Source organism: Manis javanica, chromosome 13 (assembly GCF_040802235.1).
Source record: "Manis javanica isolate MJ-LG chromosome 13, MJ_LKY, whole genome shotgun sequence".
Taxonomy (NCBI): domain Eukaryota; kingdom Metazoa; phylum Chordata; class Mammalia; order Pholidota; family Manidae; genus Manis; species Manis javanica.
Genome location: NC_133168.1, coordinates 6,356,877 through 6,379,508, shown reverse-complemented (window position 1 = coordinate 6,379,508; position 22,632 = coordinate 6,356,877). Strand labels below are relative to the sequence as shown.

Sequence of the window (22,632 nt, the reverse complement as noted above, 5' to 3'; positions counted from 1 at the left end):
TAGATTATTTCACATATTTTCTAAATGATTTTCTTGATAAAAGGCTCCAGAGTAAGAAATCTTTAAACAAGGATTATATACTTTTTGCTAACATTTATTTAGCCCTGTATTGTTTGCAAAATGCTTTGCATATATTACTTCTCCTGCTTAGTTTTTCTACCCCCCCCCCCCCACCCTTCCTTAGGGATGGAATCTTCAGCTCAGAGAGATTTAGCTATATTTCACCAAGTACAAAATATGTATGTGGCTACAACTCAAGTCCTCTAGTCCTCAAACCTGTAATCATTCTGTTATATGCCACTTTTAGACACTGAAGTAATACAAATATATTAATAATAATGATAATGATAAAAAGCCCATCTCTCAAGGGTCTCATAAAACTTTGAGAATACTAATACTTGAAATACCAAAGCATATTTGGAACACCACCAGTAAGCACAAGGCAGTAGGTAAGATATATAGACATTTGAAACAAGCTTTGGGGGAAATGTAAACACTGTGGAATTTCAAAAAGAAATGGGATAGAAGCTATCTGAGTCAACTGAAGAGAAAAAGACTTTTCACTTAGTAGGAACAGCATTAAAAAAGGCAGACGGTTGGCCAGACTACATGGTAGTTTAAATAAGGTAAGAAATACTGAGTCGCCTAGAATGTTGAAATTCAGAGGCATACAATGTTAAACCTGATTCAGTAGTTAATAAAATGGATGGGTTCTAGAGAAGAGAATTTGCATGTTGCAAAACTTAATTTGAAGATAGTTTGCAATACCAAATGGAGAAAAGGGGAACCGAGTAGTAAGTAATTTTGAAAGTCCATGATTCAGTACTGAGGTAAAAGTGCAGTGGAAGTTGATGGGATACAACAAAGAAGTGTCACAAAACAGAAGTCCGCATGGCTCAGGCATGTCATATTTGTTTGTATTTAAGGAAGGAAAGTAAAAGAAAATGGAAATAAATTTAAGTCTCAGGAATTCAGAGAAATGTCATATTATTTTAGAAATGGAGAAAGAGACCTAGTATTGGAGAGTCATTCAGTTTTAAGCATTTTAAGTATGAGCTAATGGTGAGGTAGCTAAGTAGACGTATGCAAAGATGGATGGAAGTACTTGGAGTGAGAATTTATGGCAGTAAATTAAGTGGGTTTTATAATGAGCAGCACAGAGGTTAAAGCCATGAGTGTATTAAGTCTTTTTTTTAATTTGTTTTATTATTTATTTATTTATTTTGGTATCATTAATACACAATCACATGAGCAACATTGTGGTTACTAGATTCCCCCGATTATCAAGTCCCTCCCACACACCCCATTACAGTCACTGTCCATCAATGTAATAAGAAGCTATGGAGTCACCACTTGTCTTCCCTGTGCTGTACTGCCTTCCCTGTGCCCCCCCTGCTATATTATGTGTGCTAATTGTAATGTCCCTTTTTCCCCCTATCCCTCCCTTTTCCTTTGGTAACTGTTAGTCCACTCTTGGGTTTTGTGAGTCTGCTGCTGTTTTGTTCCTTCAGTTTTTTTCTTTGTTCTTATGCTCCACAGATGATTGAACTCATTTGATACTTGTCTTTCTCCACTTGGTTTATTTCACTGAGCATAATACCCTCTAGATCTGAGAGTCAAGACTTGGCCAAAAGAGATCTGTTAGTTTGTCAGAGAGAAACAAGAGGGCATGTCTTAGAAGTTAGAAGATACCAAAGGGCCAGTGTTCAATAATAATTTCATTGGTAGCTGCAAAATGGTTAAAAGATAGACATAAGGAAAAGACAATGGATTCAAAAACAAGATTTTTACAGAGATGGAAGGTTAAGGTTAAGGAGGAATTAGGTGTAGAAAAATAAGAAGATTATCATTTTAGATGTTTGGCCAGGAATTGAATGAAGAGAAGAGAAAAGTAGGAACATGGGAGTAATTCAAATAGGCTTTAAATGCCCACCAGGTTTAAAACCTTGTGTTAGAAATTGTAAGAGAGGCTAGATAAATCAGAAACTGTATTTGCATATATTCATTTACAATCTAACAGAGGAGAGGAGGCATGTGTTTAATTTATAGTAAAGAAGCCAGGTTATAGTAAGTATGACTTGAAGCTCTTAGTGCTACACATGTGAAGAGAAGAGCTACCTAAATCGTTCCAGTACTGATGAAGCTTCCCTAACAAAGACAGACAAAAAGCACAGTGCTGGGAATCAGAAAGCACGTATTTCTCTTACTTCCCTGCTCAGAGCCCTGCAGTTCATGGCTGGTACCTTATTTCATAGATAACCAAGCTGACCCTCCATGTCCCACACTCTCCTTCTCCCTTCCTTTTCCGCCTTTCCTTCCGTCTCAGGATTATACATATAACATATTATAGGGTTTGGGAATGGAGAGCAGAACCTCGCATACACTGACTTCCATCTATCCAACCCCTGTCACCACCTCTCTCTCCCCTCTTTTCATGGAACCCCTCAAAGCACCTCTATAAAACTATGACTCATGGACTTCGGGTGCAAACAAGTGATCTTGATCAACCAAATCTCATTTTCTTGCTATCTGTGCCTATGTTTGTAGGATTTGTTGTGTGCAAAAACTAAAACCAGATCTTAACAGACCAGCTTTATGTTTATAGTTAAAACACAGGGATAGGAAGAGTTGAATTATCAAGAAATCAAAATAGGAGATTGAATATACATCTACAAAGTCTCAACATTTAACAGTAATTTAAATAATATAATGTGTCAAACTGTTGAGTAATTGCTGTCTGCTAGTGTTGTGTTAATTCATACAATCCTTACAACACCCTTAGGAGGTAGGTCTTTCTATTGTCATTCTTTTTCGGATAGGGAGCAGCACAGAGAGGCTATATAACTTGCCCAAGGGTGTACAGCTTGGGAATCCAGCTATATGAACTGAATTGCCTCTGATGAGTAATGAGTTGTTTAGATAGCTAACTACAATTGGTAGTATTTTAAAAGAAAACATTTTTGTATAAACATTAATGGCCAACGTCTTGATACTTGGAAATACTTTAAAATATGTATATAACCAATTTCAGTAGGATAAAGTAATAAGGGAATTTAAATCAAAATAAAATGTCTACAACCAAAGCTAGCTCTACTTTAGTCAGATACAACAAATGAGATCAGAATGTTTAATTACTATCCAATCAACCTTTCTGTTCAATGTGTCATTTTAACTTAGAGACTCAAAACATTTCTTTGTTTGTCAAGGACAGGGCTATTAAATCAGGGGTGTTCTAAAATTGCATTAGAGAGATGAAAATGGTTTATTTGATCTTCAGAATTTCAGTATGTCAGAAAGATTATTGTGAAGAAAATTGTGCTCTCTGAAGTGACAGATACATTATTCAACTAATTTTGATTGAATGTAACATTTTTTTAATGCTTTCATAAAGTACACATACACTAATTTGGTTTATAAGAGTGGCTTTAAAATTTGAGATATATGGAGAAATATTTTGTTAGTTTAGTAATTAGAATAGTATTTTTAATTACTGAGGTAAAATTTTTGAACTGTACCATTAATGATAAATATATCTGGATTATAATTAGTATAATTTATGTATACAGTTGACAATTTAAAAAGTCCTCAATTTGGATTATTTGAGAGATGTTATTAGTATCTCTAAAATCATCTAGAGCTGGCCTCAAAAATTAGATTGATTTTCTTTTGCTTAAAGCAGTGATTCAAATGAATTAAAGCTTTGAAATCACATGGTAAAAGGAAACCAATCAGCCTCACTACATGCTTCTGCTTCTAACATTGCTTTGACATCACATTGTCGTACTCTTTAAAATGTATAATGATGTTCAAAGCACATATTAGAATGCAGTTCACTTTTATTTTGTTTTCTGTTTATTGCTCGTAAGGATGTAAATCCATAGTAGTATTTTCCTAGATATATAATTATCCACTGATTCTTTTGTTCTGTCACTTTAGTAGTTCCTATTATATCATAAAATTTCTTAATCTGATTTTGTATTGTTTCTTCTCTCTCTACCAGTTTTTCCAGTTTTACAAGTGTTTATTTCATAACTAAGTTTGCTTTCTTCTTTAATCATTTTCTAGACTGTTTAATGTTTGTTTGTTTCAATGCTGTACATGAAAAAGCCTAAGTATTAAAAAAATATTCTTGGTACTGATATACAGATTTTCTTATCACAGGAGGTACACAGCAAAGAAATGCCATTTATCATCTTAGTATGGAAGTTAGCTGATAAGGACAAGGATCTTTAAAACTTAACACTTGCTATCATGCATATGAAACTGTGCCATAAAAATGTTTATTTCTGGTTTCTACTTAATCTTACCTGTCTTTCTGTTTCTTTTGCAGCAATGCTGGATAGAGTTTCTTCTCACTGCCATTTAAATATATTCTTTTCTTCTGTCAATTACCACAGGTTTAGTCCCTATGAGTGGTATAATCCACACCCTTGCAACCCCGACTCAGACGTGGTGGAAAACAATTTTACCTTGCTAAATAGTTTCTGGTTTGGAGTTGGAGCTCTCATGCAGCAAGGTATACGACTCAGCCTGCTATTTCCCTTGGGTACCATGTCCCACTCTTTGCTGGGGGTGACAGCTCTTGCTGGCACAAGTCGCTTGCATGGGCGCCTCTGTGCATGTAACCATAATCCAGCTTCCTCATCTACCTAATGCATTTAGGCATTCTCAAATCCCATAAAAGGGAGATTCTGAGAAAATAATTATACTTAGCTTCTGCAAATGCACATACAGTAGACTCATCTAATTTTTTTTCTTAACCCACAGTAGGTACATTATTTCATAGATAACCAAGCTGACCTGATCCATTAGCTAGAAGCTGCATTTAAAATACTAAGATTACATCTCCATGAGACAAGAAGACAGTATAATATTCCTGTTTCCTGTCTCATTTTGATGTAAAAAGTTCTCTTTTGTATTAATTATTGATGATTAGATGCATTTGTATTGCATGATTAGTAAATCTACTGCATATAAATTTGCAAAATTAAAATATTTAGCGATTTAGAGTTTCCTTTTTGAGTAAAATATTAGTTGCATCTGATAGCATATAAGGATATAAAATATTGCATGCTCAAAAGTGCATGCAAAAATACTGTCATAATTATTTAAAACATGATTTTAATGTTACAAGTAAAGACTGTATTTCTTAGAAATTTATATAATACATGCAACATGTCTTAATGCTTTATATATAACTATGAATTCATTATTTTAGTCCCAGTTCTTCCAATCTGAATTTGTTTTTATTTTTTGCTGCAATGGTTTCTCTTATCAGTATTTTAATTTTTGCATAAAGTTCACTAAATTAGTATTTCAAACCTACTACTCAAAATAAAATATTTCATTAGCCAAGATCTAAGACTATTTTATGCATTTTAAAATGTAGTATTTTAAAATTTTAAAATTAGTAATTAAAGCAAAATCTCCCAAATTTGAACAACTGACAATCAATAAATTAAGGAAAAAAATGTATTCCTTCCTAGGAGTTACCACACCTATCATAAGGGCTTACCTTAAATTCTAGTGGTGTATTTATCATCACTTTGAAGAAATTCATTTGTAATTGCATTACATATCTGAAGAAGTGAAAATGTATTGTTCAGTTATAAAATGTTGTTTATAAAAACAGATACTTTGTTCTTGTATGATTTATTATGCATAAATCCATTAATTCATTACTGTTTCATTCATAAACTACTTCCTAAAGTGAGAATAAATAACTACATGTCAAAAGAAAAATATTAACTTAACAAATACATGTTATAAACAAGGCCTACTGAGATGCAATAAATTTTTCCTTTCTAAAAATATGAGCATCTATATAGAGAGATATTTAAACCTAACACCTGAACATTCAGAGAATTCCTACATGAACTTATCTGAGTTTGTGATATTTCTTTCTAAATAAAAAATGATCAGTGAGTAGTTGTAGTTTCCCTTTCCTACATTTTGGGTCCAATGTTCTTTTTCTCCTTAGGTTTACATTTGGGAGACAATATTGGAGATCTTTCAAAATATTAAAAGTGAATAAAAACCTGTCATAGGAGACAAAATTCCCTTCCAAGTAGCAATGGGTAATTCCGTTCAACCAGGTGAATTATGAATCCCATACTAATAACTAACCCTAACAAGTGTGGAGAAAATTATCTTCATAATAAAAGTCCAAACACAACAAAGATTTTTTCAAGTCATTTTTCATACCACTTTGGAAAATACATTCTTCTTTTTTTCCACCTAGCATATTTCCCATGGAGGTGTTTGAGAGTTTGTATACTCATAAGACAAAACTAATATCTATAAGCTAGCAATTAGAAATAAGGCTTTATCAGATTTCTCTGAAAATGGTGACAGATGATCCAAGCAATGAATAGTTCAAATATACATTTGCTTTGCCAAACAACTACTTAGTGCTGGTGGATACATGAAAGAGGAACCCATACTATGCTGGCTGATGCCCAGCTCCCCAGGAATTAGTGGGATATAGTGCTGGACATGACGTTACCTTGAGTACATGACAGTCAGCCCCTAACCAGGCTCTGATCCATAGGACTAGGAAGTACTCGCTTTAAGTCCTTGGGTAAGATATGAACTTGTGGTAATTGGGCCATTTTTGTCGAATGTCTCCACTGTCCTTTTCTTTCCCAGTCTTGTTTGACTTTATTAGTGGTGTTCAAAAAAAAAAAATGTAGACTGGGCAACCAGAGCTGGAGATCATCTTGGGAATACTGTAGTGTTTCGGTGTCCAAGTGTGTGTCTGACAGGGCCTAGGAGCAACTACATCAGAAAGGTACTTTTCTGTTCTCTTCCTTACAGAGGGGTGGGCAGAGTCTGGAACTGGAGTTGGCTGTCATGTCCAAGTCTGTCTAAAATTGTGTGTGTGTGTTTGAAATGGCAAGGGTAAGATGAACTGTAGTAGTGTAAGATGGGCTGTTCTGATGTATTGCAGTCATGATTCTGCTTTTCAATGTTAACAGGAATGATTTGTTGTATTTTTCATTCTATCCAAAGATGCTTTACCTTACTGCATCAGCGATTGTATTTAAGATATGACTACACAACACATCAACAAATGGAGTCCATCTTGGCTCCATTTTACTCAAACCTGACTTAAAAATCAAGTAATTTGTAGCCAATAGTCTCTTGATTATAGATTCAAAATGATTAAAAGTGAACAGTAATATATTCAGCCATACATGTAGTATACTTTTCTATTAAAAAAATCACAAGCTGATATATATTCATTTCATCATTGGCTCTAAATAACATATAATGTAAATAATGTGGTGACACTGTAAGATTTGATTTTACAATTGTTAGGATTTTATTTTATACTCTAAGTTAATGAAAATTTATAATAGTCTGAAGTAAAATAGAATTATCAGATCCCATTCTCTTATTAATACCATGTACAGGCAACTCCAGTCATGTATTATAATATATTTATGAAATATTTTATATGTGTAAAAATAAATTTGGGACAGTTTAACTTAATTCTGATTCTGATTTCCCTCATAAAAGCTAACTATAGTGATCGGAGACTTCTGTTTGTACATTAGGAAATAATTTATTACCTTATCTTTATAAAATAAAACTGAACTAAAAACCCCACATCTGAATGCACGTGGGTAACTGAAATTATTTTTATACATTACTTTTTTAAGTGGCCAGATAGAATTTTTGTTTCATGCACAGGAAAAATTGAACTTGATATAAAGCTTGTTAAGAAATGGATTTGAACATGTTAAATCATTTCTTCTAAAACCTGCATCACTAACAAGAATATGGAAATATATATGTGGTCTATAGAGAGATTTTTTCCTCCCTTCCATTGCTGTTTTTACAAAGATTACTCACTCATTAGTATTTAATGAGTGCCTTGGCCTGTCTCCGGTAGAACTTGCGTTGTCCCTGTACGTAAACACAAATGCCCCAAGAGAGTGTCTGTTATCTGAATCAGCCTCTGTTCTCCCACCGTTGTCGCTTGCTTCCCAAAGCCGTATGTAAATCTGTGATTTAAGCTGTTATGACCAAGTGCTTCCATTCTGCCCGTCTGACCGAAAGTACTTCACTGCTGATCAAATTCTCTGTATTCGTTTCACCTTTTCCCCCCACTCTCTGTTAGGTTCTGAGCTCATGCCCAAAGCGCTCTCCACCAGGATAGTGGGAGGCATTTGGTGGTTTTTCACACTTATCATCATTTCTTCGTACACTGCTAACCTAGCCGCCTTTCTGACAGTGGAGCGCATGGAATCCCCCATTGACTCTGCGGATGATCTAGCCAAGCAAACCAAGATTGAGTACGGGGCCGTGGAGGACGGGGCCACCATGACTTTTTTCAAGGTAAGTCCTACTCTTATCTCAGATTTATGTATAAATCAAGGAGTACAAACAAATAAGCCTTTTTCCTATTAGTGAATGTAAGGTTGTAGCAACACTGTTATTTGTGTAGAATAATCAATAGTGTACACCTCAGGGGCTGCAGAGGTGTTCAACTAAATATATGGCCATCAAAGCTTTGCAAATGCCAAGGAGTTTGGCCGGGCAAATACGCCATTTTTGTTTGGAGGAAAATCTGCCCAAAGATAACAGTTTTCCGCCCACAAGATTTTATCTTTGAATGTAAAAAAAAAATTAATATACTTATTAAAAATTGAATAGCGGTAGATTCAGACTCTACAAGGTCTGGCTATTCCAAAAGAATAGACTGACTGTATGTAGGAATATTTCCCATACATACATTTATTTCTGTTAAGATGAGACAAGGGTTTCTTGTTCAAAAGCCTACAGAAAAAGAAGGGAAATAAAAGCGGACAGAAACAACAAAAAACAATTCTTGTTACCTGTATGCCCGTTAATCTAGTATTCTGGTAGGCACAGAATCTGAAAATGGACTATGCCATTGAACGCCCAGTGGTCTCCAGAGCGGTGGTCCTGTGGAGCATTTAGATGGGAAATGTGCTTGTATCAGGTTCCAGCCATACAGAACTTGGCTTTTCTTTATTAATCATCTTTTCTAACTCCAGCTGGTCTCCCTGGGCCTGAGTAGAATGGAAAATTTCACTTCAGGGAGTCAATATCACTTCTTAATAACTTTCAGATTTAACCAAGCATTTTTACATTCTTTGTAGGTTGGGCAAATTTCTAAGCACTGGTCTATCCTTCACTGTTTACGCAAATGAAATTAGCAGTCCAAATGTACAGTAGAGGTGGTAGATTTTTTTTCTTTTTTAAAGATGTTTGAGTCAAGCAAAAATAAATTCTTTCATCAAATATTCATCAAGGGCCTATTAAGTACCAGAAACTGCACTACATGTTGGGTGTTGTAGAGAAAATAAGATCTAGTTGTCACTGTCAAGGAGATTATAGTTTATCTGGAGATACGGAAGACTAAATCAACAACCACAGAACTGGGTTTTATGTGACAGCAATTTTGCCAAATAATTATGTAATTTTCTTTATAAGAATTCTTACAAAACCAAATCAGCTCTCTTTTTAAAGTTCAGGAGGATACCAAATATCCAAAGCATGAGAAAAGTTTGATTGCTCATCAAATCTATGTAATTCTTAAAATGTAACTCTTTTCAAAACGAGTATTTCATATAGCTAGTTTAAAGCTTGGGTGTATATTTTACATTTAACTGCAAAATCATTATTATTAAATCAAATTTACTGAATATCCAAATATGAGCAGAGCATTGTGATCACCGTGGTGCTATTTGGCTATTATTAATTGCAGTTGATTAATTTTCCACAAATGAGTTATTTAGAATTAATAGATATTGCATTTCTTTTTTTGTTGTTGTTATGAAAAGAAAAAGAAACCAGCTGTTGAAAATGCTTATGTGCATTATCAGTGTCAATAACTTTGAGGGGGTGAATACATGATGCATTGAAATTATTATAGTGTCCAAGGGACTTGAAGTTGAGTTTGTAAAATAACTCAAGTACCTAATGCAAGTGACTTGATACCGGAAGTGATGATTTCTGTTTCACAAATATTTCCATTTTCATTTTTATTCTACATAAGAGTCAAATATCTTAAGTTTCAAAGCTCTTCTGTATTACAAGCAAAGTTTTGCTCTGGAAAATCAATATGAAAAAAAAATCCTTTTTTTTTTCCTCATCTTTATTTTCTTCTTTTTTGTTTTTCCAGTCTTTCCACTTTTCTGTTCTTTTTTTTTTTTTAGGTTATTTGCTTTCCGTAGTGTCATTTATCCTTGGTACTGCATTGTCGTCATAGTCTTTCATCTCTTATTTTTCTCTCTCAAATACAAGTGCCTCCAGCACCCAGAAAAAAACTGACATGAAACAATTCTGGTTGCAACAGCAGACTTTCTCCAGAATTGAAGCCTAGAATGTACTAGTCACAATAAAAACCACTCAGCGATGATCACTAAGTGACAGTTGATAACTTTATCACATGCTGAATTCTTATAGTTGAAATTAGAAAAAAGGGAGTTAGAAGTGAAAAGGATACATTAAATGTTGATTTTTCTTTAGTTATTATAGCATAGCCTTAAATAATACTAATTTCACTTCATATTTTGGCTAAACTGTATACTTACACAAGCCTTGGATGTGAGATGAAAAAAAAAATTTCCTAGCAATCTGGAATCGAAGTTTTTGCATGCTCATTTTGAAACTCAGTAATGAGCCAGGGACTACTGTGCATAGTCTATTTACATTTGATACCATTCTTTTATTTCTTAATTAACAGCAATGCATACAAACACACTAGGAAGCATCTGTAAGGCAGATTTCTAAAGGAATTTCCATCTTGTTTTTGCTAATTTAACAAGACCCTGCTGTTAGTGAATTGTTCTGGAATGCTTAGTTCCAGAAAATTATTTTAAAGGATGGTATAGTTTTGTTACTACAAGAAAGAAGGGCTGGCTCAAGACACCTGGCCTTAAAAAGGGGCTAAGTCGTCAGCACTGCAAAATCACAGAGTTACATAGCCATTCTATAACATTAAATAATCCCTTTTCCAAAGAACATGCTTGACTTTGTTCATTGGGCTTCTGTTTATATTGTCTTCAAGAGTTCTTTCTTTTCTTCTGTATCCATTACACTCCACATGCATTCTTCTCAGGGGTAAATGTAAAGCCATGCGGGCAAAATACCTCAAAATTAAGCAAGTGGTGGTTCTGCAGTGTTATTCCACATAAACCATAGAAAACTGTCTCGCATCGCCATGTTCTTAATTTCATTAAGATAATAAAATAGCTGAGGGCCCAGGGATCATGTTGAAAAACACTGAAGGAGTTGTCAAAACCTCCTTAGAATCTGGGAACTTGGTGTAGGAGAAATGAACTCTCACCCCAGGACTGAACACTATACAACATTTGACCAAGCAGCAAGCACACATTTTTCTCCTTGAAGTGTAAGGATGAGGAGAATTTATACATATATATCTCCCGCTCAAAAATGCCTCAGAGCCTGCAGGTGTTATGGTCTCTTTTGAGAATCCATGTATTTTGAAATTGAGTTGCATGTTTTACAAAATAGTGATAAATGACCTTGTCTCTGTCCTACCCATGATTCAGGTTTTCTGATTTCTACGAATCCTCTCCCTGGGCTTGGTCTCCCTGAAATCTCTGACTTTGCCACTTTGTGTACTAATATAGTCTGTCCTTCCAAAAAAAGATGGTGTCAAAGGTGATGGATGTCCTCTTTTATGGTTTTATAAAAAAAACTCTTCCACATATTAAAAGGACACGTAAATGGTATCGAATATCTAATTAAATTACTTAATACTTACACGAGCATAGCATCTACAATTTAGAATAGTTGTTAGGAGAAAAAAAAAACTGGAATCAGAGGAAACCTGAGCTTAATTCCTGGCTTCACCACCTACTGGCTGAATTTAGGTAAGACTCTGCGCTTTATGAACGTCTGACTAACAGGACCATTCCCGTAATTTTTCTTTTTAATATAAAGGAAAGCAGCAGACAATATACTAAGTCCCTAGAAAAGCTTCATAGATAGTATATATTAACATTACTAGAATACATGGTTAATTTTAAAAATTCAGAATTTAGAAGGACTTTCAGCATAGTCAAGGAAATTATGTTTCTATGGCCCTCAATTGGAGACATAATTTTAAAATAGATTTACAAAGAGATCATGCCATCTTTATTTAATTTAAATTGCTTAATTCTTCTGATTATTGTTGTTATAAAGAAGGAAAAATTTGATAAGTGAAATAAGTCTGTAGAGAAGTTTCTAGAAGCTCATTTCTAGACTATGTATTTTGAAATAGTATGTTGGATGCAATTAACAATTCTCTGGGCATTTATGCCAAATGACAGATAAAGGAAGTTTAAAAAATAATATAAAAAATGCTCATTCTTAATTTTAACGTTTTTTCACCTTATGATTATGATTCCTGTTTTAGCCAGTTTCACCACACATCAACACAAGATCATATGATATGGACGCTCAGCTGTAACACATCAACTTTTTATTTAATAAAGAATTCACTGATGATTTCTTATGTGGCTGAAATTGTGTTAAGTCCGAGACCTTTATTCTCTGTCTCCCAGCACCTCTTAACTGCAGCCCCTTCTACCTCCTGTATCTTATGTTTCCTTTGCTGCTCTCCTGGTTCAGACCAGTGTCATCTCTGTCCAGAGTTTTGCAGTGACCATCTTTTCTTTTTCCTAATGTTGTCCTATTGTTCTCTATGCTGCTACCAAGATGACTTAAAATCCCCCAAAATTACCTCTTCCCCTTTGCATTAAGATGAGAACCTAGCTCCTTAGCAAGCTTCCAAAACACATTATAGTCTGGCTTCTTTTTTTAGCCCCTTGCTCTCAAACTGAAAACTCCAGCCAACCAGGTTAGTTGTCAGTCTCGAGCTGTATCGCAAATACCTGGTGCATCTCCTTCTCCCATGCCTGCTTGGCTGTTTTTTCCATCCTTGTCCTTCCCTACCAACCTAATTGGTTATATTCTCTTTATTCCTTAGATCCTAATTCATGCTTCAGTTATTGCAGGCAAATTTTTCAGATCCTTCTCCCCCCAGATCTACCCAGTCTGAGTAAAGTGCTCCTTTTTTATGTTCTCTGAGCACTTTTTGCTTCGATTATCATTAATTGTCACCCCAAGCTGTATTCTCTTGGTTTCTCTGTTTCCACACCGCACTGCACAGTGGTGGGACAGGATCACCCTGGGATTTCTAGTGCCCAGCACAAGCTTTGCATGCGGTTTGGGCTTTATTAGTTACCAGTTGCCACAATAGTATTTTTTGATGTACAACCAAAAACTCTTAGTGGTATAGAACACACACCTTTATCCAGCTCGTGTGTCAGTTGTCCTATTCCTAGAAACCTAGGGGCTCAGCCGCTTTTCTGCACTGGGAACAGACCGTTTCTTTTACGTATGGTGACAGTACTTTGCTGATGACATTTCTACTCAACCTTTGCAGCCTTTAAATGTATCCAACTGAGTCCATTTATAATCTAAAAAAACACATCCACAGGTCTTGTCAAAATGTGCCTCTCTCTAGGCTTAATCATTGCTACTTTGGGCTAGAAGCTCTTTATCCAGAGGAGAAAAATCTATAAGGCATTGTTCAGAGGTCTGAACACAACACCTTAAAGCAGCATGCCTAATTTGATCTTTAATTAAGGCCCAGTGCCTTGCTGGAAACAATTTTGAGAACTTTGGCTAGAGACACTGACGGTCAGAAACACTGGTGTCACCCATCCATGCAGGTTCTGACTTCTCTATATCACCTCTAGATGCTGTTTGCAAACTGCCCAATTCCTTTTAGTTATTTCTTCTTCCTCTTTATCTGTCTCTTCCTCTCCTTTATTGTTCTTCTTGTGAATACTAATATTCTGTCTTTCTTTTTGGGGGGCGGAGTGAAAGGGTTTATATCCAACTTTATGCTCATGGTGGCAGGTCAATCACTAGAATCCCATCCACTCAGAGCGAGTCTGTCTCTTTCTTATACTACCTTAAACTCTGTAGCTAAAAGTAACCAGCCAATGCCTTGAATATTTTGCCATTTTGTCTGGATATTTCTTTGGGTGAGAAGAGGAGATTATTAGTGCATTTTCTATCTTCCAAGTTATTACAGGTCATACTTTAATAAATCATACTTATTCAGATTCTCACTTTCCCAGCCTCCTCTAATGATTTCATTGTCATCATCTTTGTGATCCTAAAACAAAGTTACATTTGTTTAGTTTTTTTTTTTATCTTTATGGCAGCAGCTCACTTGTAGCAAATTCTGTACCATCATGCATTGGTACAATGAATATTGCATTTACTGAAGGAACACCTATGACAGGGGCTTTTAGGTAGAATGTGTGATTACTTTTAAAATGTTGCTATTCTGCAGGGAGCTAAAAAGGTTTCTTTAAAATTTGTAGTCTTCTGTGGCATTTCCATCTTAATCTTGGGTTAAAAGTCAACCTACTTGGAAGTGAAGGTTATAGTGTTATGAAAGCAAGCAAATAGATGAATCCATCTGGGGTGGGGGCCGGGGGAGGAGTTTTATCGTTAGGTACCTGGCAATGAAGAGGGCTTTGTTTCATTTTACTCTTCTTTGTGCATTGACTCATTTTGGGAGAACTCAAAGTATATTCCAAATCCCAGCTCATTAATCTTCACAGCAACCGCTAAGTAAGGTAGGAAGCAATTATAATTATGCTCATTTAACAGATGAGGAAACTGGGCCACACAGAGGTTAAGTCACTTATTAATTATGAAAGCAATAACCAGGAGACTTACAGTATCAACAATAAAAGGAATAGCCCAGGATAGCATGGCATAACCATCATTACCCAGAAGAGCTAAGTACATTAGTTATTTGGCTCACCTACGTGATCTCAACTGTTTGATCATATTAAGTTGCTAAAACGTTTGCATTAAGCCATTGGGGCAGGTACGGCTATAACATATTCTTTATAGTCTGCTGTGTATTCAGAGCTTATCAGTTGAATGGCCTTCCAAAATTAAATTACGCTGGGGAGACAGTATAGGTTTTTTAAGCTTGAATTGCTTGCGCCACATGCTTGTAATGAGTTTATGAAAGCTTGAGTGATATTTGCTTCTTAAATGCCAAAAGAACATAGGTAATTTTGGGGTTGAGAGTAGAACACACAAAGTTGGCAGTTAACTGCGTGCACTTAATAAATGGATGTAGAAATATGCCATTCGCTAGACATTTCTCTTATCTCTCTTAATTTCTGCAAAACATAATTTTTGTTTGTTGTTTTTATTTAAGGCCCTCATAGTAATGCAAGTATAATATATTTACTATAAAGATGTTTATAATTAGGAAAGTAAATTATCAAAATGGCATCTATAATATGTTTTACACATTGGAAAGTGCCTTCTGCAGTGAGTGTTTGTTTTACTTTTGCTATATTGGTGGCAAAACCTTTCAAAAGTTGCATTTTTGTAGAAAATTGACCCAAAATAGTTTTTGAGGATGAGAAAGATCATGTAAAATTACTTTTGAATTTATTTAATTTTACTGATTTTTCTCTAAGATATAATGCATGTATAACATTGTTTAAGCTTTAAATATACAACATGTTGATTTAATAAATTTATGTTTTGCAGTATAACTACCACTGATCACCTCCAACACATCACATAATTAGCATTCCTTTTTTGTGGGGGTGAAAACAGATAAGATCTAGTCTCAAGATAACTTTCAAGGTTATAACACAGTTTGTTGACTATAATTACTATGCTGTGCGGTAGATCTCCAGAACTTATACTTTAAATGCCTTTTATATTTTATATAGTAAATTTCCAATTAAGTATGGTCATTAAAAAGAAAAGGTTCAGTGATTATTTGTCTGCACATGGATAGAAATTGGATATGTGTTTAATTGTGTACCATATTTACTTTTATACATATCCTAAACATTGTCCACCACTATCTAGAAGAGATTCTTTGACATTAAAATAATTAGAAATTTGTTATGGCGCTTCACTGTGTACAGGGGTTAATTCTTAAATATTTGTTCATGTAAGAGTTGTCTTGTTTATTTAGTTGCTACTGACTTGGCAGTTTTCAGGTCATTCGTGTTTACATAAAGTCTATTTATGCATAGTAATGACACTCCCTTTTCTCCTTAATAAGTTAAGGAGGAAAAGGTCTCACATTTTAGCTTTGGGTCTCACATGAGGGATACTATCTCTGTGCCTAGAAACAAATTTAAAAATTAAATACTAACCTGGGCATAGGTATATTAGCATCAGTTTTGTGACTAAGATTTTTGATTCATTGATAGGTTGCATCTCCCTATGTACGTGTCATAAATTCTAGACCATAGCCCAGCAAGGCTGATGATATTATTTTGTCAGGATTCCCTAAAGGAGTTAAAGCACTACTTCAACTTAGGAGGCCAGTGTCAGGTGTATGAAGGTCACAGGGGATGTGGCTGTACTGCAGCCAGTGGGACTGATTGGCATGTATGTCACCTGGAAACACAAGTCTCCTCTGTGTCAGGCAATCCTATCAATCACCCTGATAAATTAAGAAGTTAGTTTTGATTTTCACATCAATTTCCCTTTTTCAAGGATAGAGTCGTTATTTTGTCCTACTTGGGTATATATCACTCTGAGTTTTAAGCATCTTTAAAATATCCATTTTTTTAAATCAGTGTCTCACCTCTGCACATTAGAATCACTTGAGGATCTTTAGAGAATAGTAAGGCCAAGTAATTAAAATATCTTAAGAGCAGATCGCAGGTACCTGAGGTTTTATTCTCATCTCCTCTGGTGATTCTAATGTGCAGGAAGAGTTAATTTCATTTGAAATTTAAGTAATCCATTCTGGGTATCAATTGTTAATAACTGATTGCATCCATTTCTAATTCTCTCATATTAGGTAGGGTATTTTCTTTCTTTCTGAAACTCAGCCACTCACAAAATATCAAACAGAGGCATGAAATGATTGTAAGTCTGCTGATCATATTCTTATATTTTTCAAATGATTTACCTGGATTGTGTTAAAAGCCTTTTCAACAGGGATTTGCAGAGAGTAAATAATCCAGTTTTACCTTTTCTGGCAATATACCTAGAGGTCCCCAGGAGGTACGCAGGAGAACTGCCGTATGGTGGGATGAAGGGCGTTTTCCCCTTTCTTGGGGAAGTGGGCTGGGGTTACTCCTGACTTCTGGTTATGTGTCTGAGCAAAAGTTGAGAAAATACATATTCTCTGGGGCCAGGGCAGTGAAATACTCACCTTTCCTTTGTAAGCCTTGATTGAGGGTTCTTCCTCCCCCACTCTCCTAGAGGGAGGGAGGGGTAATTATAGGAAAGACCGTAAGGGGGCATATTAGAGGCTTAGAAGAATTGTTCATGTGATCTTTGTGTTTACGTAACGGGCGCCAGAGTAAGGACAGATGAAGGTCTTTACTTTGTAGGTAGATGCTAGGTCAGATTCTGAGCAGCAGTTTGAGACCTGGGCTCATGTAGTTCCTTTGTGCTGTTCTAATGCTTGGTGAACTACTCTCACTTCCTTCCTTGATGTGGAAATGAAAATGCACCTATATTTATTGATGAGGATAAATATCACCAAATTCTAGCTGATATTTTCCTTTGTGTTGCTTGAAAATTCCTCAATATCCCTCTGCAGATCTAAACCAAAACAAAATGCTCCTCAAACATGACATTCTGTTGTAACTTGGGGGATGGAAAATTGTATATACTTAGGCTCCCCACCAAAACCTGTCCTTGCCAAGTTTTTTGCAAGTTGCTAATTAGGAAATAACTCTGGTTATGTCGAATGAATAGAAATTTTATTTTGAACTTTTTGTCTGTTTCATGTGTTCAAGTTTGTGTATAATCTGGCTGACTATTTTGATTTTTTCTACATACTTAAATGAATGAAACAAAACTCAAAACCTTTGTGCGATTGAATAACAGTGTATGTAAGTAGTCATTTTAGATTAATGGTTAATTTTGTTATTGAAATTTTCATGTGTTTCTGTGGATGTTTTCTTCATTTACCATCAGATACCTTTTCTAGAAATCTAAAAGAAACATCTCAACAAAGATTTTTGTAGCTATATCATTTCTTTAACTCTCCCCAATTATTTTTCTCTTTATTAATGGTATTAAGATATTGGTTGTGGGTAATAGATTACAGTTAACGTTAGGTTAAATGGTAATGTTTTGTCTAAACAAATAAGGTTGGTATTTTAAGTGTTGTTATATTCTTATTAGTGTCTAATATGGTCTCGATACTAATTAGTCATGTTGGAAATAAATATTTAAACTGTTCTTTATTATGCATTTAATTTATTGGCTTAGTAAGGTTATTTTCACCCAAGGAGGTTGTCTTCCTCCCCCTATCCTCATCTAACACACAATTTATTGTATGTGAAGCTTGTTCGTATGTTTATTACAGGGATTTGCATAAGGCCTACAGGAAACCTAATACCATTTTACTATGTTCCCATTGCAAGAAATAAAATGGTGCCTTTGAGTAAAGCCGCTCCATCAGACACTAGTTCAGCATGCCAAGTTACAGCTATCAATGGTGCGACGGCAGATGGGAAAGCTAGTTGGCATCAAAGCACAAGAGCTGAAGACTTTCCTATGGGAAAGAAAGTGCTTCATTACACTTTATCTGTACTAAGAACATTGGTTCTACGGAGCTGTCTGAAAATTAGACTATGATGAGTTTTACTACCCTATCTCTGCCAGAGTGAATTCAATAGTTAAAAAGTAAGAGAGAACAACACCATTTGGGGGATTACGAGAGGCGATTAGAGTTTCAATGTATTTAAACCTGGAAGGAGCAGCAACTTATAGCTTCTCTAAAATGTTTGAGGGACAAACATGAAAGACCTCTCTAATTGCAACATTTTCAATATGTGCCAACGAAGCTCTGGAGCACTTTAATTGAAGAAAGAAGTTACGTGTTTGACTAAAGTGTAAAATTTGAGAAACAATGTTTTAATTGCGTCTGAGAGAGGGAGGCTGTCGCCATTCCAGGACACCCCGCGGCTCCCTCCCTCCTCCACTCTGTGCGGGGGTCACTCTTGCTGTTCGTCAAGTCAGGATGGCAGCTCAGACACCGCGTCGCACCTCATCAATCTTAGGAGAGCGGGCCCCACAGGGAGTCAGAAAACTCAAAAGTCGGTGAATAGAGTGATGTTGAGCCGACCTGTCAAGCACTAGATAATGAATAACAGTTGTCACTCTAAGAGTTTATAGCCACTGGATAGGTAACAGTTTGAAGGAAATTCTGGGTGTGCATATTTTTGGATACAAAAATATAGGCTGAGATAAATATGACAAAATTGTCACTTAAAAGTATAGTTTTCTTGCTTAGATAAACATAACTTAAATTAAAACTCATTTTCTTCTATATATATGGCTGAATAAAAAGCATCATTTAGCATTTCTAAAACAAATGCACAAACAAAACTCCAGACACTCTGCTTTGTAAATTCTTTAGGAAATTATATTTATTGGCACTATTGCTAAGAAAGATATATTGATCATGCTTACTGTATTTTAGGGGCAAGGGGGGCCAAATTTTTAATATCAACAAAGGCGTATTATCCTTATTTCTTGAGATTGCCCATTAATTACAGTGTGAACACCCTGAAACTTGTGCTTCATCCAGAATACCCTTGGCAGTAAGCGTTCTTGATTTTCCACGCACCATGCCTTTTGCGTGGGAAGCTATTTTTTATTTTGCAAATGAACTCCAAACTAATTAGCATCTTTGCTGCATTTTCTTTTGTGCATTTGTTTTCGTATCTCTTTCTGTAAGTCCAAGTAGCAGGGATCCCATGTTGTTCTTTGATACTAAGAGCTGATTTAAGGTACCCCATGGTAGTTAAGCTGCTCCTTTCATTATTTCATAAAGCGAAAAGAGGTTTACTAGTACTTGCTGCGCCGTCTTTGATGTTTTGATGCAGAACCGCTTTTTGCCCTCGGAAGCAAGCAAAATATAAGTCCATGAGCCCTTTCAGGACTCAAGGATCTTATTGCTTCGTCGTGTGTACTCACAAATAGCAAACCAACTCACAAATCACCCTGGTTTTTTTATGTCCTTTCCCCTAGCCCCATATAGATTGGGAAAACAATAAAATTGGTTTTGATAACTGCAAACTGAACATACTAGATTCCTCAAAAGTCTTGCTTTAAAAGTATGACTAGATTAAACTTCAGGGCTAAAAGTATTAGTCTTAAAGGGATCAGATTCTGGAATAATTCAAATTCTTCTTTTTGCTGTGATATTAGTGAAGCTGGCAGTGCCCACAGTTGTTTAAATGTCTCATGTCATACTGGTGAGTGCTTTCATTGACCACCTGTTTTCAGAGAAATCCTTTAAAGTGTTTCATAAATAAAGAACTTTCTAGATGAGTGAATGTGTCTACACATGTGCGCATGTGCATGAGTGAATGTGTCCTGTTGGAATAAGATGTGTTGCCTTAATTGAAGCTCAATTATAGATGATTACATGATTTGTTTTTCTTATACCCAGGCTCTGTATTGAATCTCTTTAAGTGGAAGAATAGTTCAGGGTTGACAATAAATTGTAGTTTTATATTTCCTGCAACATTTGAATAATCCTTTTGATTGTTATTAGCCTATTATATACACAAAGCACTAGTGGAGTTCAGTTAAAGGATTTGATTATCTCTAAAGGAAGGTGTTTCATTTATTAAATATTGTAATTACAGTTAATTAGAGGCTATACAATAAATTAGTTTGCTCCATAGGTCCCTTGACTATTTTCAGAACACTTTGAGTTTATGCTTCACTTTAATTTATTACAAAAACAGTTAAAGACAATAGAATCAGAGAGCAGCATTAACAGTGGATATAAAGGATTGTAGAGCCAATACAAGGCAGTTTAACAAAATGATTAAATGCAAAACTAGGTTGTAAAAAGAAATCCTATGTCTGTTACTCACTAGAGATGGGGGATAAACTGGGGGAAGAAGTATATGTCTTACAGATTGTTTATATAAACCACTAAGCATGTAATAAACTCCCAGTATGTACCTACTACTATCCTTATTATAAAGAGCTTAATACTTGAATCATTGAACTCTGTAGCTGATGCAACCATTTCTCCCAATATGAATGCTTGTGTTCCTGGAAATACATACTGGTTTATCTAAAGTTAATGCCAAGATCTGATACTCCATGGCATTTATGTTTGATTAATAATTTGATTCTGATTGTAGATTCAAAAATATCCTATATTATTTTCTTGCATTGGTGAAAAGATAAAATGCATCTTGAAATCACTTCTACCCATATATTACATATAGTCTTTTATTTAATGGTCTTTACTAATGTTGAATTAAATCTTTTATTTTTTACTAATGTGTGAGATGTGTTTTGAAAGACAATTCATGTTCAAAATTAGTGTTTAAATAGAAAAAAACCTCCCATTTTTAGTTGTACTTCTCCTCCATGAATATTAACCATTATAATTTTAGGCAAGTTTCTTTTTTTCTTATAAACATACTACATATGACTCATGAAAAGCACAGAATTTTAGGAAAACATGTCTAAAGTCCAACCTACAATGACAATTCTTAATATCTTGTCACAATAACCTCTAGTATTTCCTCTATAGATACATTTTGATCTCATTGCTTTTTGTCTTGTTTCAGTGATAAAGTCTTACAGCCTTAATATAGTTATTCAAATCTATTTTCACTGAACACAGGTAAGATACTCTTTTCAGGAATATGTTTTAAAGTTTCATTATTGGTAAAAAAGGTTTATAAGAATGTTCTTATGATATTTTCAGAAATAATTTTTGAGGTAGAATCTAAAACAGTCTTTTGCTCATTTCCAAAGCCAGTCACTAGTCGTTGCAAAATCTCAAAGTATGTTTATATATAAACCACACATCTACAGCAGGGAAACCACTTAGAAGTTAAAAGCCTAGGCAACTGGGATGTAATGTCCATTGCAATAAAATATCAGAAATTCAATGCTTTCAGTGTTAAATTTAATAAATGTTTTTAGTCAAATCTTAACAGAAAACTAGTAGAGAAGTAATATGAAGGTTACCTGTTTAGGCTTCACAATATAATCCTGTCTTCAAGTGAAAAGGAAGAAAAAAGTTATGTAATAGAAATATACAGTAATAGTCATTAACCTCTTTTCAGTTAAACTGTATTAATATGCGATTGGAAGAATGATCAGAGAAATATCTTTATCTGTTGGCTGCAGGTCATCTATCCATTCTGTGTCTATGAATGAGAAAAACCACTTAGCATGCCTGTGATTGTATTTCACAAAGAGTCGACACTGAATGCTTTGGTTTGGAATTCAGTTTCTCAGCCATACTGGGACACCAGGATGTTCTAGCAGCAGGGGACACTATGTCAGTTTCTATTCTTTAACTATTCTTACACAGATATTTCGTTTATCAGCCCTCTCTTCCAGCACTAGGAGAATATAACTCAGCCTGACTGCAACAAATAAATAGGACTTAACTGAGTCAGTTAGGAATCCGTAATGTCAAAATGGAAAGAGGTGACTCTCTAAGATGGCCATGACGAAGAAATCAGCATGGTTAAGAACAACCGTTTTTTTTAGGTCTGTCTGGAACATTCCAATCCTTAGAACGTTTCATAAGAATACCCCAAATTTGGTGATGATAGTTTGATG

The 22,632-nt window shown here is 35.0% G+C and overlaps 1 protein-coding gene across 9 annotated transcripts in view; it reads left to right on the top strand.

Annotated features, from left to right (window-relative positions):
• Positions 1 to 22,632, top strand: part of GRIK2 (glutamate ionotropic receptor kainate type subunit 2) — a 577,367-nt gene that overhangs the window by 476,041 nt on the left and 78,694 nt on the right. For 8 of the 9 annotated variants that reach the window (XM_037012294.2, XM_037012291.2, XM_073220908.1 and 5 more), the window contains 2 exons: positions 4,398 to 4,516; positions 8,126 to 8,343. In XM_037012294.2, coding sequence (XP_036868189.1) covers positions 4,398 to 4,516; positions 8,126 to 8,343 — 337 coding nt within the window. Of the gene's footprint in view, positions 1 to 4,397; positions 4,517 to 8,125; positions 8,344 to 22,632 lie in introns of those variants that run through there. The other variant, XM_073220913.1, reaches the window with a different exon arrangement.